This window comes from Equus quagga, chromosome 7, assembly GCF_021613505.1.
Source record: "Equus quagga isolate Etosha38 chromosome 7, UCLA_HA_Equagga_1.0, whole genome shotgun sequence".
Classification (NCBI taxonomy): Eukaryota; Metazoa; Chordata; class Mammalia; order Perissodactyla; family Equidae; genus Equus; species Equus quagga.
The window spans coordinates 89,532,470-89,550,563 of record NC_060273.1 but is presented as its reverse complement, the minus strand read 5'-3'; the positions used below and the strand labels follow the sequence as shown (position 1 = coordinate 89,550,563).

Genomic DNA, 18,094 nt, shown 5'->3' with positions numbered 1-18,094 from the left:
TACTATAAGATGCTCCAGGCTCACCTTGTCTTTTCCCTACCTCAGCACTAGGATCAGCCATTTCTCTAAGGAGCTCTGGTTCTTTTGGTTGGAGAATGAAATATAGAAATGAAGATCTGGGCACTGAGTGCTCATTGGTACTGGGGTGTCATTGCTTCTAGGCCCTCTTGTGGGCAGAGCTAGGTAGTATGTGTGTATGTCATCCATGTGTACACACTTATCTGTACTTGTATCTCTGTCCACTTGTATCTTTATTAAGCTAAACACGAGTTCATACAGATGTCTTTGACTACCTCTGTACCACAGGGTTCCTTTTTGGCTTCCCTCCTCACTTATCTGTAACTTCTCTCTGAGAGTAAGAAACCTGGTTTCTACCATCCTGTTGACTTACTTGTTCAACCCCATATACATGTAAAGCAGTTTCTAAATTTGTAAGCTGTACTCCTGTGAGAAATAAATGTACTAACTAGAGTGCGTGTTTCTGCACAGTGTAGAGCTCCTGTTTGTCTTCGGCCTTCCGTATTTACTTTCTGCACAATGTGTGCCCTTTCTCTCCTCCTCTGATGCAGCCACTTGTGATTCTAAGGGCCTAAGCTATCCATCAGTATTTTTGAGTTGTTTACCCTTGTCGTTTTCTGAGGCTACTGAGATGAATTCTGTATTGGACAAACGCAGAAGAATAATTACCTAGTGAACTACAGGGTTTCTAAGATGAACTTTCTGGTATAGGATGTGTGACTTGTTTTTTTTGGTGAGGAAGATTCGCCCTGAGCTAACATCCGCTGCCAGTTGTCCTCTCTTTTTGCTTGAGGAAGATTCACGCTGAGCTAACATCTGTGCCAATCTTCCTCTAGTTTTTGTATGTGGGATGCCTCCACAGTATGGCTGATGAGTGGAGTGGAACCCGTGCATCTGGGCTGCGGAAGTGGAGTGTGCGGAACTCTAACCACTCTGCCATGGGGCTGGCCCCTGATTTCTCGTTTTTTAAATACCAAATAAAGTTTCTATATTTACAGTAACTTTTTACAGACCACACTACGATGTATAGTCTTTGTGTGCTGATCGAGCATGAGAGAGCAGAGCAGTCCTAAAGGGCCGCTGTCTCTAAAGGCATAACCAGAATCCTTTGCTTTGCTTTCTGAATAGTTCCAGCAATTCTCCAAAACATACTTTCACCCACCCTTTGGTTTGTCAGTGAGTTTCCTGTCTTTTTAGTTTTTTACTGTTGTTAATGTATACTTTTGAACAAGGCTCAGCTCGTAGGGGAGCCAGAGTTGACTTTTACTAAAACCACAGCTTAAAAATTTACTTTATTTGGCTAAATACAGAAAACTTACATGTACATTTATGACACTTAAATTTGATAAATATAACGTTTTTTAGTCTAGTATAAGCCAGAACTTTCCTGAGGGCTATATTTTATGTTGGAGGAATTTGGGGTTTTAATTTCTTAAAATCTCATGAATTCTAATGTTAGCGATTCCTTAGGCTTCTTGTTTTCCAGTCCAGGAAACGGTTTAAAATAGCTGCCTTGTGCTAATGTTGGAACGTTCCTAGAAAGTAAATGTGTTCCCTTGAATCTGAAGTCTAGAGCATGTTTGGAGAGGATTCAAGAGTTAGAAGAGTTGCTTGCTAAAGAAAGAGACAACTCTCGGCGCATGCTGTCTGACAAAGAGAGAGAGATGGCGGAAATACGGGATCAGATGCAGCAGCAGCTGAACGACTACGAACAGCTGCTTGATGTCAAGTTAGCTCTGGACATGGAGATCAGTGCTTACAGGAAACTCCTAGAAGGCGAGGAAGAGAGGTGAGTGACGAGGGTGTCACCCTACCCCCTGGTCTTCTTGCAGCCCCCACCTTTTTATTTGAAGAAGAGTAAATAGGATTGGGTTGTTTTGTTTTTTTTTTTTGACAATTAAAGCAACTTTAAATATTTTCTGTGTCATTTCTTTTATCACCTAGGTGTAGAGGTAGGTAGTAATAGATTATATTTCTACCTCAAAAACAGAAAATGTTCAAGTAGTCTTATTTTATTATTTCAAATGCTGGACTATCTCAAGATGGAGTCTTTCCTTTGAGATTTTAAATGTTTTGATAATTTAATATGTTGCAGGATATCAGCTTTGCTGAAAGAGACTTTATACTTATTTTTAAAATCTTGTTAGTATATAAATTCTTTAAACACCTGTTCTCAGAAGAAAGTTCCAAAGGGAAAGTACCTGATTTAGATTAAAAAGCCATTTGATTTCAATATTACATACAGTGTGATTATAATTTTGATAAAAAGAAAATACAGATATGAAAATAATAAGAAAGTATATTGAATATAACAGTGGTTGTGGTATGGTGGTGGCAGATGGGATGATGGCCCCCGCTGTTTTCCAACTTTCTACATTATGGCTATCTTCTATTCCTAGGGAAAACATAAAAATTTTTATTATTTTTTTTTTAAAGAAAATTGGTAGTGGGCATCCTAGCATTAATAAAATTTATCTTAGTTAAGCTGTATATCAGCTTTGTCTAACAGATCGTCAGTGATGTTTTGTTTTAGAAATCCGTGTGCAGGATACCGAGGTAGGAAGGGCATATGTGTTTCATAAATGGAACGTTTTATTTTTCCCCTGTAGATTGAAGCTGTCTCCGAGCCCTTCTTCTCGTGTGACAGTATCACGAGCATCCTCAAGTCGCAGCGTGCGTACCACTAGAGGGAAGCGGAAGAGAGTCGATGTGGAAGAGTCAGAGGCGAGCAGTAGTGTCAGCATCTCTCATTCCGCGTCAGCCACTGGGAATGTCTGCATTGAAGAGATAGATGTCGATGGCAAGTTTATCCGCTTGAAGAACACTTCCGAACAGGTAGAAAACACAGACCCATTTTTCCCCAGCACGGCTTTGCTGCTTGGTGGGCTCTCCTGCAGTTGTGATAACCCCTCAGCCTTTATTTGGATTCAGTAGTCTTCAGGCACTAAGAGTTTCCCTCCTCCTTTTTACTTACATTCGTGAAGTAGAAATTAAAACAGGAGGAGAAAAAGGAGGTGGTGCACTTAGAGGTTTAAAGATTTCCTTCAGGAGCCCTTCTTTATGGAGCCAGGGCTCCTATTCACACCTGATTTAGAATAAGAGTTATTTTGTCCCAGTGGCCTTCCAGAGGATGCATTGTTGTTACTCCTGCCCTAACCAGACCTGTGAAAAAGTTGGAGTGTGGGTGTAAATGGGGGACGTTCTTTGACAGCTGTTAACTTTATGAAAGGAAGGAAATAGGAGCCCAGACTCAGGTATATGCAGGGAGTGTCTTTCTCTCTAAATAAATGAATGGACAAATGGTAATGGTTTAATTTATATCAAAAATAGTATGAAGACCTGTCTCGAAATTAGTTGTTTAAAAGTAAACATAAAATACTCATAGCAGGGAATGCTGCGGTTTCGAGCTGGAGCTTTCGAGAGCTCAGTAGTGAAGGTCCTCCCTGGCGAGGCATCCGTGCAGCTGGGGGCCCCGAAGGGGTGTGAGATGATGTTAGAGAAAGGCAGGTCTTGGGGAAAAGGGGGTGCAGAGGGATGGATGTCACTTCGTGAAGCTTGTGGTCAGGATTTATCAAACATTGTGAAAATCACTCCTTTTCTCACAAGAGCTATTAAAGCCATCTTGCATATGAGTGAATAAAGGATTTGGATGGGCAGAGGAGCACTGGCTGTTCTGCTCCTAAGGAGAATAGGCTCTAAGCCCTCCTAGTCACGACTGTAAAAGCTCAAGAACAGAGTAGCGTCTGCTGCTCCATTGTTGTAGTTTGACTGTTTTTCAGAAGGCATAGTAGCCGTGTGGAGCTGTTCTGAAGCTGGCTCTCAGCCTGGCTTGTTCTCTCTGTGAGTTAGAGATGGATATAAATTACTGTAGTTAATTGCTTTAATACCCTGCACTTTTCCTCAGGTGTCAGGCAGGTCTGGGCAGCCTGGGGGCTAGAGTTAATAGCTAGCACTTGGGACCGGCTCATTGCATCATTTACCCTTTTTGAGCCTCTTACGCTTTAAGGTAAGAGAGTTAAATGTGGGCAGAAGTGGTATAGATAGAGAAGAAACATATTTTCTTCCTTCTGTTTCTAAGTTTATGTGTCTGTATTTTAGAAGCTTAAAGTAATGAAATATTAGATGTTTATAATTGTGATTATGACAGCTAGATTGTGTTGTAAATTTAAAAGGCCCACCTGATCTAGCAGTGAATATGACTATTTAATTTGGTTCACATTTCTTTTTTCCACTTTTGTCCTCTTTAAAATTAAGTACCTTAATCAAAACTGTGGCGTTATCGAATTGCTGTTTTGCTGAATGACAAAACCGTGTTTTCTTTTTGTACTAGGAAAATATGAATCGTGGGAATACAGCCGTAAAGCTGTCTTAGTTTAATTGCCTATGTGAGTTCATTTATTTGATTATTCCATAACTTTCTGTATATTTGAAGTGACCTTTTTAAAATTTTGTTCTGTGAATAGGATCAACCAATGGGAGGCTGGGAGATGATCAGAAAAATTGGAGACACGTCCGTCAGTTACAAATATACCTCAAGATATGTGCTGAAGGCAGGCCAGACTGTTACAGTAAGTGCATTTTGTCATTTAACTTCATTGTCTTAACTAACAGTTAAAGTAATTCAAGAAAATTTTTAGCTTAAAGAGAAACATTTTAGAAATGGGCATTAAAACATCTTTGACGTTATTAGGGAATTACAAGTGCTATTAAAGATTTTAAAATTTCTATCTTATTGAGAGTGGTAATTAACTATTAAAAGTGAAAGAATTGACCTTTGAATTCTTTTTATTTTGTCTACTCCAGTAGATAGAAAACAGCTGTCTCTTGACTGATAATTGTAGCCCAGTGTAATTCAGGAGCTACTGCTTGGCATAAAGAACTGTTAGGAAGATAATCTCTTAATGCCAGGATAGGCCTTAAAACCAGTCTTCAGCCTTGGGCGAGCATCAGAATCATCTGGGTAGTGTTTTGATGTCCAGAGCCCACCTCACCCTTGGTCACCATCTCTGGTCTTGGGATAGGGACCCATGTTTGAAGAAAAGTCGTTGGATGATAGGCACTGCTTAAGGAATCATCCTTTAAACATAATCTTTCAGCAAGAGTAACGTGGTTTTTACATAGTGTCTAAGGTTCAAGATATAGTGAGAGATGGGCTGTGTGTTCTGTTTTGAGTTGTGAAATACCACGTCTTTAGTAGTTAGAAGATACCGTTATCTCACTTTTTAGAGACGTATGCTTCACTGAGCAAACACAAGATTCCCTTGCTTTTACTTAGTAAGTAGATTTAGCAAACAATAAAATATGTTAGCTTTGCTAGAGATGTTAAAGAAGTCACTATTTTCATCCCTAAAGAATGTAGAGATGACTGGCTCCTTTTATTCCTTTTTTAAAATAAATGTTTTGAGTTTTGATTGATACAAACCTTACTTAGTGTTTAAAGATCAGAGGCTCAAACAGGTTAGACCTTCTCTTTAAAAAAGGTATTCATAGGACTTGATGCCGCATTGTGAAAATATCAGATGTAATTTTGTAATAATGGTAAAAATGGGAACAAATATCCTAACTACACTATGCTTTCTTCTCTTCAGTAATTATGATAGTGAGAGAAAATTGCTCAGTCCTATTATGAAAGCTACATAATGTGGTGGGAAGAATTTGACATTTTATTTCAGAAGATTCAGATTTGAGTGTGCTCTCTATCTCTAAAGTAATGTGAAACCATTAAGCCAGTCGTCTGCATTTTCCACTGGATATAGTTTCTCAGAGACTAGATATATAGGTCTAGTGGAGAACTCAATTATGTAAAATAATGTAATGCATTTTTTTTTCTTTAGGTAGCCAGCATTAAATGTGATAAGCTCTTTGGAACATGATAGTGATAAGTGATCTTTCTGTAAAATTGTACAAGGCAATAGCAAAGATCACTCTAAAACTCTAGAACACAAATAAGAGAACTATATATGTAATTTTAAATTTTCTTGTAGCCACATTATGAAAAATTAGAAGAAAGGTGTGAGATTAACTTTAGTACTATATTTTCTTTGACCCAGTATATCTTAAATATTACCATTTCAACATGTGATCAATATAAAAAATAATTAGTCAAGATATTTTACTTTCTTTTTTCCAAGCTGGGTCTTCAAACTCACAGATATCCGTACTGATTAGCTGCATTTCAAGTGCTCATAAGTCACATATGGCTCCCATATTGAGCAACACAGCTCTAGGACATACTAGTTTTAGGTTAAATTACCCAGTAAAGTTACTGACATTTTATGATTATTATTAGCACTAAACCAACTATATGATTCCATATGGACTAGTGAAAAGTATTGCTTGAAATTAGGAAAACACTAACATTTCACATAACCTGAAAGTCAGCCCAGATCCTGTTCCTTTTTCCAATTTTATCCCAGTAAATGCTCTCTGCCCTTTTCCATTTATAAATCTGATGGAAGATCTGAAAGCTTCAAGTGAGCATCTAAAGAGGAAGGGCTCTTTCTTAGTAACATAGATTTTTCTCCCTGTTTAAAAATATACCTGCCTACACCATCTCCAGTCTTCCTTTTGCCGTCAAAAATTTGAGAGAAGTTAGTCATCCCCGCAAGGCTTGCTGTAGGCAGCTGGAGGATACTATGGGGGGGGGGGGGGGGAGTTGGAAGGGTTCTCCATGGGAGGATGGCCCATAAAACCATAGACGAATAAAATGCTGACAGTGAGAGCTTATACTTATTGAGTGAGCCAGCCCCTTAATGTGAGTAACCAATCCTTTGTTCTTACAACAATCCCGTGTATTATAGGTGGCATTTCCATCCCATTTTATGGATGACGAAAGTAAGGCAACTTGCTCAAGGTCACCTGACGTGGAGGAGCTAGGATGTGAATGTAGGCAGCTTCAGAGCCCTGTATGTCAGCGTGTTTGCTTAGCAGATGGGGAAGCTGAGGCCTAGACAAGCTCTGTGGGTTGTCACAGCTAGTTAATATAGCAAGTCTGAAGCTGGGACATAGTTCTGAGACTTAGAATCAGTCCTCTTACAAGGTGTTCACGTCTCATCAGAATGTTGCTGCTGTTGGTGTGTGGGAGCTCTGGGTTCTGAGTAGACTGATGTCTTATCTTTTTTCCAGATCTGGGCTGCAAATGCTGGTGTCACAGCCAGTCCTCCCACTGACCTCATCTGGAAGAACCAGAACTCTTGGGGCACTGGCGAAGATGTGAAGGTTATATTGAAAAATTCTCAGGGAGAGGTACGGTATAACCACTGCAACGTCGGTTTCACCTGAAAATTCATCATGCAAGTGTGATTTCTTTCTCAAAATCAAATTGAAATGGGAAGTAACTGATTGCTTAATCAGACTAAAGCTGCTGAGTAATTGAAAGTGAAGCTGCCTTCAGATTTTAGGAAGGATCGAGGAGTGTATCATACAGTACCGATTAGTGGCACAGGCTCCAGTCAGTCTGTGTCCAGTTTCCATCTCCACTGCACACGGTGACTTTGGGCAAGTTCTTTCCTCTCTTAGCTTTATCATTTTAAAATGAAAATAATAATAAGACAATTAATATAAATGAGGTAATATTAATAGAATGAGAATAATATAAATGAGACAATCTTTAAGAGGCACTTGGAACAGTGTGTGGCCTTGAGTACATGCTTATGTTATTAACCCTGTTACTAGCTCTCGGAGTGTTCACAGAACTCTGAGTCTGAAGATTGTGGAGTGTACATCTGCTTGGCATGTGTGTTTTCAATGTGTCTGTCCTAGAATTCTTGTCAAAGAACCTTACCTACCCCAACTGTCACATACAGATCCCCCCCAAGAGATGAAAGGGTCTGTGGAGGAAGGAATGGTCATGGTCAGATCACACTATCTTTGTAGGGGCTCCTTCTCTGCTCCCATAGTGCCAGACCCCTTACCTGCGCACTGCTTGTCCAGTTGGCCTCTCTCACTAGAGGAATAAGCACATGGAGGGCAAGGACTTACTCTCATTTTTTCCTGGTGGCATGGCTGGCACATAGTAGACATTCAGTAAGAATTTATTGGATAAATTTTTTAACAAATCGAACATGGGCTTTCACTTAAGTTCAGAGCAATGACGTCACGGACAGCATTGTTATGGGGGCTCTGAGGTGTTTGCATGAGAAGCCCTGTGCCTGGCCGTCTTCCCATCATCCCTCACTGTAAACATCTGCATGTGTTGAGACCGTTCTTTATAAGGAATTCGTTGTCTCCTGAATGGAGAGTGCCCTTGCTCTCAGACTGAGACTGAAAATGAAACGGCATCTGACGTTTTCCCGCTAGGCCTCAGGACGGTTGTGTGAGGGTTTGGGCGCATCCGGGGAGTTCACCTGCAGGTGCCTGCTGGGCGCTCAGGGCAGGGAGCAGTTTGTAGACGGCTTCCGTGATTCATAGACTTCAGAGTGCTGATGCCCTCCCGTCGTCCTCTGTGCACAAACCCTCACTTGCTTCTTGCCTTCAGCACTTTGGAATCCTTCCCAGCTGTCGTGCATGCTGCCACCCAAGGGCTGGACTTATTGTAGCTCCTACTCTGGAAGTTCCCCTGTCATCTGAAATTGGCAGAATACATCTCTCTTTGAAAACAGTGTTACAGTGGTGATTCGCTCAGATTGAAAAGCACTGTTAGAAGGGGCCATGGCCGATGGAGCAGGCTTTTTTGAGCCCTGGAGTCTAGTCACCATCTATACCATTTTTTTCTGTGTGAAAATATGTTCCAAGTTAGAAATAAACTTACAGGAGGAGATTTGGAACGCGGCAGGTTTAGAAGCCCACACAGTAGATACAGTGACATGCGAACAAAGCGGATCCTATGACTGGGCTAGGTCTCGAGGTAGTTTTACCGGTGACGTTTTAATAAAGCTGACTGAAGCTCAGGTTTCCCTTCAGAATTCAAACCCCGGAATATTAGATTAGTTGGTTGGTTTGTCTATTCTTTAACAAATTTCTACTGCCTTCTCCTTGCTAGGCTCTGTTAAGTGACTTCTGTCAGAAATGAGGAAAGTATCATGAATACAGTTCTTAGTTATTTCTGTGACTGTCAGACAAGAACTGTTGGCATTTATCCATTTCTGTAAGACTGTGTCCCAGACCATATTAGCGACAGTCTGTAATCATCACCATAAAGACCGCTTTTCTCTAAGATTGTCGGTAATTGGTTTAAGTCAGTTTAATTTTTTATGTATATTTTCTTCTTGTTGAGGCATTGGAAATGTCAGAAAACCCAATTAAATTAGCTTTAAAATAATGGGGAAATAGGGCTTATAAAACCAAAAATCCAGAGATAGTGGACTTGATCCATTGGCTCGCTCAGTGTCCCCAAGGATCTTTGTCTTGTCCCTGCTTCCCTGATTGTCTTCCTCGTGGATGCAGGATAGCTGCTGGCTGCTCCTGGAGGTGCATCATTCCAGGCTAGCTTCTTAAGGGAAAGAGCATCTTCCCCAGTGAGGTCCCCGTCCTGGGCTTCACTCTTTTGTACCAGCTTGGGTCACATGCCCACCTCTAAACCAGTTCCCGGAGTCAGGAGGACAGAGTTAGAGCTGAAGCCTTCTTCTCCCCTCCACAGCTAGATTACACTTGGCTCCTTATGACACATCTGCCACATCTCCGTGGGAGAGATGGGTATCCAGGCAAACCTGGGGGCTCTTACTGAGAAATGAGGGACGGGGTGCTGGATGATTAAAAATGGCAATGTCACTATGGTAAAATAAAATGGTTTTGTATGAGGGGAATAAAAAATAAAGCAGTTTCCCTGTACGTTCCAGAATAGAGGCATAGCTGTAATTTTTGTATATGCAGATGGTTACTTCTGTGGACAGAGATATAGTTTAACAATCAGCTCCTCCATCAATAAAAACTGCCCTGATTTGTAGCATTTGCTGATTACTGTGGTGTAAATACTCCCACTGTGGTGATTTCAGGCTATCCGTATGCACAGAGTTGTGCAGAGATGAGCACATTAGCTGGTCTAGCTAGCTCCAGTGCACTGCTGAATAGATGGGTGTACCTTTGCATGCCCAAGGCTTTAACACGGGCAGACCGGTAATACATTTTACATAGACACCATGTATGTGTGCCTTTCAGAGCGCTTGATGGGGTTGGGCATCTTGCTGAGAGGGATTTTTTTGGTGAAAACATTTTTCTGTTAGCACTTTGACTAATAACAATTTCCTGGGCCTAAACCTCCCAACAACTTTTCCTTTTAAAATTTGTTCTGTTATTTTTCTATCTAAATTTTTAGACATTATTTATCGCACTCATTTTCCATACAGGTTTTCTGCATTGGATTAATCGGTTTCCAAATGTCAGATGAAAAGTGCTTAACAGCAGGGTGTTACATTAAAAGTAGTTATGTTGTAGTAATTTATAATTAATGAAGTTGGGCAGGTTGCTGTTTGCTAAGCTTCTCATTTGAGGCTAATAGTCTCACATTACATGGTGAGCTTTGAGAGCCCCTGTGTCCATATGGGAGATGGATACATTGGCACGAGCCGCCAGAAGCTGGAATGTGAGAATTCTCTAACAGATTTTCTTTGACTTTTTTCCCCCTCATCTTAAGATGAGTTGAGGAAAGCTGGGGACTGTGAAAGCTTTTTGAGAATCTTTTCTTCCGTTTTGTATGTCACCATCCGCCAATTGACATCTTAGTTCACAGAATTGTAGTTGATCTCAGGACTCCTGTGCTTTTTATGCATTTTGGTTAAAGCAGGTTGATATTTGTGAAATGGCTATTTGTGTGTGTGAACATAGAGTGATCTCACAGAACTGATGCTGTGGCTGATGAGAGACTCAAAATGGTCCATCTTCTTGGCCCTGCAGCATTATCAAAATTCCCCACAAAATACTACTGTACTACCTTACTTCATTTCCAAAATATATCCTTGGACATATTTAAAATTGAAGTCTCATTTCTGTGACACTTGTTTTTTGTTTTCATCCTCTGCCTTTTTAAGCTAGTTGGTCTGTGTTAAATTTCAGATAAGCTTTTACTGATGTTACTTTAGTGTCTTCCTCTGTGGAGTTACCTTTCTTGAGTGACCTTAGGACGTGGTGCAGAGTAAAATTAGATGCTCCACAGCGCTCTCTAGGACACACTCATTCACTTGCTGCCAGATTATCAGTGCTGCATTCGAGCAAGTCAGCATTCTCGACGGGAGAGTCATCTGTCTTTGAGCCTCTCAGTAGAAAATGGAAATGGTTACTTTCTGTCAAACTGCCAATGAATGATAGGAGATGTAGTTTATGTGCGGAATACATTGGAACTTCACTAGTGTGTTTACTAGTAAGTAGTGCTCATCCTGTCTTGATTCCATTTCATTTAAGAAGAACCAGCTGTTGAAGGAATGAAGGAGCTTGTCCTTTTCAGCTCAGTCATCAGGTGGTCCTGTTGCCACCATAGTCCCTGGGATCACAGCAGTTGGCCTCCAACTTCATTTTATTCAGCCTTTATTTAGCACATTCTCTTTGCCAGGAGCCAAGATTTTTATGCTGAATTCATGTTGAGTGTTACAAAGAATTTAGTGTGCCAAATCATTTACAGAATTCGTAGTAACAGAATGGGATAAAGCGCAGTGGAAACTTCTCAGCGGGTCTTTCAAATGGGATGCCAGTAGCTCCCTTGCAGGGAATATTGAAGATCTAAGAACTGCTACTAATTTTGCGAAAATTCCTGTTCAGTAGCTTAAGATGCTTATGAACCACTTTTTTTTTTTTTTTTAAGTAATCCCTGATGTAGGAATGCTGTTTCTTTTTCTTTTTTTGGTGAGGAGAGAGTGGCCCTGAGCTAACATCTGTTGCCAATCTTCCTCTTTTTTTTCTCCTCCAAGCCCCAGTACATAGTTGTATATCTTACTTGTAGGTCATTCTAGCTCTTCCATGTGGGGCGCCACCACAGCATGGCTTGATGAGCAGTGTGTAGGTCCACACCCGGGATTCGAACCAAACCGGTGAACCCTGGGCCGCCGAAGGAGAGGGTGAACTTAACCACTTAACCACTTGGCCATGGGGCTGGCACCAGGAATGCTGTTTCTTAAATTTAAGCACGGAGAAGGTCCCCCTCCCCTGCAAGCTTTGTGATTTTAAGTATGATTTTAACTGAAAATCAAACAACTCTTATCTTTAGGAGGTTGCTCAAAGAAGTACAGTCTTTAAAACAACTATACCTGAAGAGGAGGAGGAGGAGGAAGCCGCGCCTGAGGTGGTCGTGGAGGAAGAACTTTTCCACCAGCAGGTATTCCTTTAATATGTTTGTTTTAAGTTTTATTGTCAGAATTCCATGAAAACCAAAACCAGTAGTGGTGTTTGACTTTTTTCCCCTGTTACTTGATGAACCAGATCACTGATCTGCCAAGTGGGGCTTGTTTTCCTGAGGGGATGTTCAAGATAGCACATTAGGGCACTGGAAGAAAATGTTAGCAGTTCTTTTTGTTGTGGTAGGACATAGATCACTTATGAATAAGTATATATAGATTGGAATGCATACTCAAAATTATTTACTGAGGGGTTCTGTGATTGAGAAGTTTAGATCACTAAATTAAAGCAAGCTTTTGCATATAAACTTAAAAAAGAGTGTAATATTCAAGTTCAGTATGAAACAAAATTCTTGCTATATTAAGTTCCTAATCATCTAATTGCAGGATAGATTTTAGCTGATGCTTGGGCTTTTGAGAGCCCTCGAAATAAAGAAAATCCAAATTTCGTTTTAATTAATTAAATTGGAATTATTAGTAACTAATGGGCCTTCAGTTTGTAGTCTCAAGGTGTTTGAGTCTGATCATTAATCAAAGTTCCTACTGTTATCCTTATAAGACTTTGTCTCTCTGTCTCCAGATTTATAAACCTATTGGTTTTGCTTCATTAGTCCCAGTCCTACTGTAAATCAACATTCACTTATGTTTAGACCCACTCGAGGTGGTTTATATGAGGTAGAATGGATTTTTGGCTGGGATATTTCCTCATACATTTTGGAGGAATATTTAAGTACAAATACTTTAGACTTGGCTTTAACAAGAAGCAAGCTAAAATCTATTTCCTGCCCTCAATGGGAAGCATTATGACTGGAAGTAAAATAACAAAGTAAGAGAGATCTCAAGATATCAGACAGGTGCCTCAGAGCATGAGTTGTAGACTCTGGAGAAGGTTCTCTGGGCCACCAGAGTAGTTGAGATCTCTGGGAAAGATACTTGGGGAGAATGGGCAATTATTTGGGTGTTAGAAGGCAGACGATGATGTTCTGCAGGTGTTTGAATTATCTGTTGCTACATTAACAGCCCACCCCAAAACTTAGTGGCTTAAAATAACGATTTCTTAGTTCCCGTGACTCTTGTTTGACTGGGATCAGCTGGGCAGTTGCTTTGCTCATGATGGAGACTGAAGTCAGTCATGCAGTTGCATTCAGCTGAGAGCTTGGCCGGGGCTGAAATGTTCTCCATGTCTCTCTCCACGTGGCTTCTTGGTAGTTTAGCTCCAGCTTCTTTACACCATGGCAGCTGGCTTCTAAGAGGATGAAAAAGGAGAGCACTGGGCTTGGCCCAGAACTCGCCTCGTGTCCATCCTACCGTGTTCTTTTAGTTTGTCAGTCATAAGGCCAGCTCCAATTCCAGGTGAAGGCAGATAGTCTCCACTATTTATTTATGGGAGGAGTGGCAGAGAATTTGTCATGATTTTTAATTCGTCACAGGGGATATGTCAAGACTTAAGCACTTAAGACTTCAGTCCATCCAGCTGTATTGTAGGTGTGCAGGAGAGACAACAAATTTGGAAGGTGGTGGTAAATTGCCCTAATTTAGAAGGTTTAGGTAACTAGCTTCTGCACACTTTGGAGCAAAGGAGAAATTGAGACAATGTCAGAGGGATTGACTCTAGAAGGGAGGTTGCAGAGACTCTGAGGGAATGTATAAATGGAGATTCATTAAGGCATTGTGACTGAACTTGAGGGTGAGAGAAGAAAAGAAGAAGTCAAAGGACGTGTGAGGTTTTTAGCGTTTGTGATCAGAGAAAATAATGATACTAAGGTTCCAAAGAGAGATCAGCTCTTTTGACTTCAATTAGAGAATGAATCTAGTGACCTTTCGAGGTGATTAGAAGTTTTTTTGGTGACCTTCAAGAAACCAATTTCAGTCCGGTCAAGTAGTGAGTCGCAAGTCATTTTGTGAGGTTTTAAGGAATTAGTGAGTGATAAAGAAATGGATAGAAGGAGCCGTTTTGACTTCACATTTGAGGATGAACCCAGTGCGGATGCTTTGGGACGTGAAAGTTGAGGATCCTGCCAGCCGCCGTCTCCGTGGTTGTTGAGAATGGAGTCCACTGATCTCCTCTTTCCTCAGGTATAAAAGGAGGTTGTTCAACGGTGGTTTCCCACCTCAGTTGCCTATTAGAAGTACTTAGGGAGCTTTAAAGTTATGTATAAATAGATACTGTTCCCCAGTTAAATGAGAAATTCTCATTTAATTGATCTTGGGACCTAGATCAGAATTTTTTTAAGCTCCTCAGGAGCTGAATGTGCAGCTGGAGTTGAGAATCACTGTTCTCTAATTTGTTGGAATGTTCTAGGGAAGAAGATTCAAAAGGATAAGTGGGAAACGATAAGGGTCCATTTGACATTTGGTGATATGGATTTGTAGTCTCTCTGTTGTCTTCTTTTAAAATACTGTGGTCCATTTTCTTAGCACTAATTTTCCTTTCTGTTTTCCTTATCAGGGAGCCCCAGGAGCGTCCAATAGAAGCTGTGCAATTATGTAAACTTCTCAACTGTCTTCCTCAAAATAAAGAAGTATGGTAATCCTTACCTACGTACAGTGCAGAGCCTTCTCAGAAGCACAGAATATTTTTGTATTTCCTTTATGTGAATTTTTAAGCTGCGAATCTGATGGCCTTAATTTCCTTTTTTTGACACTGAAAGTTTTGTAAAAGAAATCATATCCATACACTTTGTTACAAGATGTGAATTATTGACACTGAACTAACTGTGTACTGTTTGGAAAGGGTCCCTCAAATTTTTTGACATTGTTTTGTACGTGTATTTTTTTTTAAGTTCCTATGAGAAGGGGAGGGGAGGGTGAATAGACCACTGTGTGTCTGGGTATAATTTGAAGATTGCTTTGTCTCGATCAGCAATCTGCTCTTGATTATTCTCTGCTCTATATAACGGTGCTGTGAGGGAGGGGGAAAGCATTTTTCAATATATCGAACTTTTGTACTGAATTCTTTTGTAATAAACAATCAAGGTTACAAATTTTTTTTTTTAAATAGAAAAGAGAAATTTTTTAAGAAGGCAATATTAACATAATCATCATGTAAGCACTCTGGATGAAGGATTCCACAAAACTTTGTTTTATGGTTACTTCTTAGATTCTTAATTCATGAAGGGGATGGGGAGGGGGGAGGGGAGGATTTCTCTTAAAATGCATTAGTTGTGTTTTTTAAGATAGTGTAACTTGCTTAAATTTCTTATGTGACATTAACAAATAAAAAGCTGTTTTAATATTAATCTACTGTCTTTTTTAACTTTAAAAACAGATATTGAGGGGCTGGCCCAGTGGCGTATTGGTTAAGTGCGCGAGCTGTGCTTCGGCGGCCTGGGGTTCACAGGTGCAGATCCTGGGTGCAGACATGCACGCCACTCATCAAGCCATGCTGTGGTGGCATCCCACATACAAAATAGAGTAAGATTGGAGTGGATGTTAGCTCATAGACAGTCTTTCTCACCAAAACACCCCTGGATTTTGAGGGAAGAAAAGTATTGTTTCAGTTTTGCTTTTGATAAAAATAATTTGGCTTCTTGCCTGAAACTAGATATTTCTTTAAGACTTTGACATTGAAGAAGATAAACACACAAGCTATTTTGGAGTTCTCCCCACTTGTCAGTATTCTGTTGTCATTAGTAATAATAACGATAAAAGCAATAATCATGGCTAATTTTTTGAGCCATTGTCCTCAGTGCGTTACATCTTTTATCTTATCAACAATAAGATCTTTCAAAATCTCTTTAAGTAGGAAAGCCAAATGGGAACATAGGGACTGTGGGAGAAGACATTGAGAAAACATTCCTTTTAAAGGAAAAAAGTGGAGATTATATTTCTAGAATGTGGTTGTACTGTCTTTTAAAATAGGAAAAGATAATTGATGAAAAGCCACCTTCTAGAGGAGTAAGGTGTGAATGATATGAAATACAGGTAGCTGTGTGCTCTGGTGGGTAGTTTTGTCACGGATAGTGATAATTAGGGTGTCATTCGTTAGGGGTTTTGGGGAATTTTTGTCTTCTGGTTGCCTTAGCTAAGTGAGTTCATCTCGTAGAAAGTGGAGTATCGAATCATGCTTAACAGCTGACGGCATTTCAGAAGCTAACCTAGAGTCAGGGTTTGCTTTTCTCTTAAAATAATCCTGCAGTAAGCTGTGCAAAGACGACCAGCTTTCACTTGAAAATAACTCACAAAGTCCCAGAATTACTGTGCTCTGCAGATTTACTGCATCTTCTGGTGCCGTCGCAGACACAAGATAAATGCTGGCTTAGAAATTCTGTCTGGTGAAGCAGATAAAATGATAACTTCTCAACACGGATTTATCTTCAGAATGAGAATGGCAATGAATGCAGTTGTGGGCAAACTTGGTTGTGAAGATTTTTGCCACAAGATGGGGTTCTTGTCATTAAAATTCACTCAAGGTACTTTATTGCTGGATAGATTATTAGGTTATGGAAATCAACACTTTAATTAGTAGGAATTAAGAAGAATTGGCAGTTTAATACAGACGAGCAGCATATACTTTAGTGAAATTTAGGAAAGTCTGGGACTCACTGAACACAGTTTGGTGCCTCTGGATGTGTGCCGGTAGATTGTTGAGTCTGTTTAGACTGACGAGCTTTAGACTAAACTGAGGTTTTCAGAAGGCAAGCTGCGCCTACGGCTGTCCCCACAGAAGATTGGAAGCAGAGGGTCCGGGCCGCGCTGCCTCTCTCGGTCACTAGAGGTTAGAGATACCTCACATAAAGATGGAATTCTCCATTATTGACCTATTTGTCTTCCATGTTCTAGTTTTACCACTATTTTTACACACAGGTTTTTTTATTTCCTCTTGTTCAGTTCTTTCTCAGTGTTCTTCACTAAGAAAATCCTGGGTGCTCTTATTTTGTTGCTTATTAACTCATCCATGTTAACTGCCCTTGCCTTCTGGGATTCCTTTTAGACTTAGATTGAATCTGTCCTCTCTCATAGGTTTTCGGTTTCTCTGTGCTGGATGTTCAGTAACTCAGCAGCTTCTTGGTATTTGTAATCTCACTGATTCTCTTCTGAGGCCTGTGTCATCTGTTTGCCCTTTGAGTTTCTAATTTCATTGACTATTTTCTTTCTTTTTTTTTCCTTAAAGTTTGGTGCTTGAGCCAACAACTGTTGCCAATCTTTTTTTTTTCTGCTTTATCTCCCCAAATCCTGCCGCCCCCCTCACCCCCGCCCCGTACATTAGTTGTATATCTTAGTTGCAGGTCCTTCTAGTTGTGGCATTTGGGACGCCGCCTCAATGTGGCCTGATGAGTGGTGCCATGTCCGCGCCCAGAATCCGAACCAGCGGAACCCTGGGGCGCCACAGTGGAGCGCACAAACTTAACTACTCGGCCACGGGGCTGGCCCATTGACTATGTTTTTCATTTCTGAAGTTGTCTTTGATTCTTTTTCAAATCTGCCTGTTCATTTTTCAACTAATTGTTTTCATTATAGTTTCTTTTCTTTTAAAAATCATTTTAGTCATTTATTTTATTGTCTCATTCTCTTTTCTTGAGTTGTTGAGAGTTCTCTTTCTGTTAGCTGCATCCGCTGGCTCCTTAATGGTGCTTCACTTCCTCATGAGACCTTTAGGATTGTGAGCTCATTTTCAGCAAGGTTGTTTATTTTGTTAGTGGTCCACGTCCCAGGGTTTTGATGGTGTTGCTGTAGAGCAGTTTGGGGGTTTTCTGTGCCAGCTCCCCAGTGATTGTAGGGGTGTGGGCCTTTTTTGTTGCTGTCTTTGCACCTTGTAGTGAAGGTCCACTAAGCATGGGTGTTCCCTGTTTTCTGCGGGTGACTTCCAAGTGCCC

General features: G+C 40.5%; 1 protein-coding gene across 1 annotated transcript in view; it reads left to right on the top strand.

Annotated features, from left to right (window-relative positions):
- LMNB1 (lamin B1) overlaps positions 1-15,417 on the top strand; it is a 48,202-nt gene extending 32,785 nt beyond the window's left edge. The window contains exons 6-11 of the mRNA XM_046667847.1: positions 1,587-1,807; positions 2,628-2,853; positions 4,482-4,586; positions 7,144-7,263; positions 12,152-12,259; positions 14,728-15,417. Coding sequence (XP_046523803.1) covers positions 1,587-1,807; positions 2,628-2,853; positions 4,482-4,586; positions 7,144-7,263; positions 12,152-12,259; positions 14,728-14,769 — 822 coding nt within the window. The 3' untranslated portion in view covers positions 14,770-15,417. The remainder of the gene's footprint in view (positions 1-1,586; positions 1,808-2,627; positions 2,854-4,481; positions 4,587-7,143; positions 7,264-12,151; positions 12,260-14,727) is intronic.
- Positions 15,418-18,094: the final 2,677 nt, after the last annotated feature.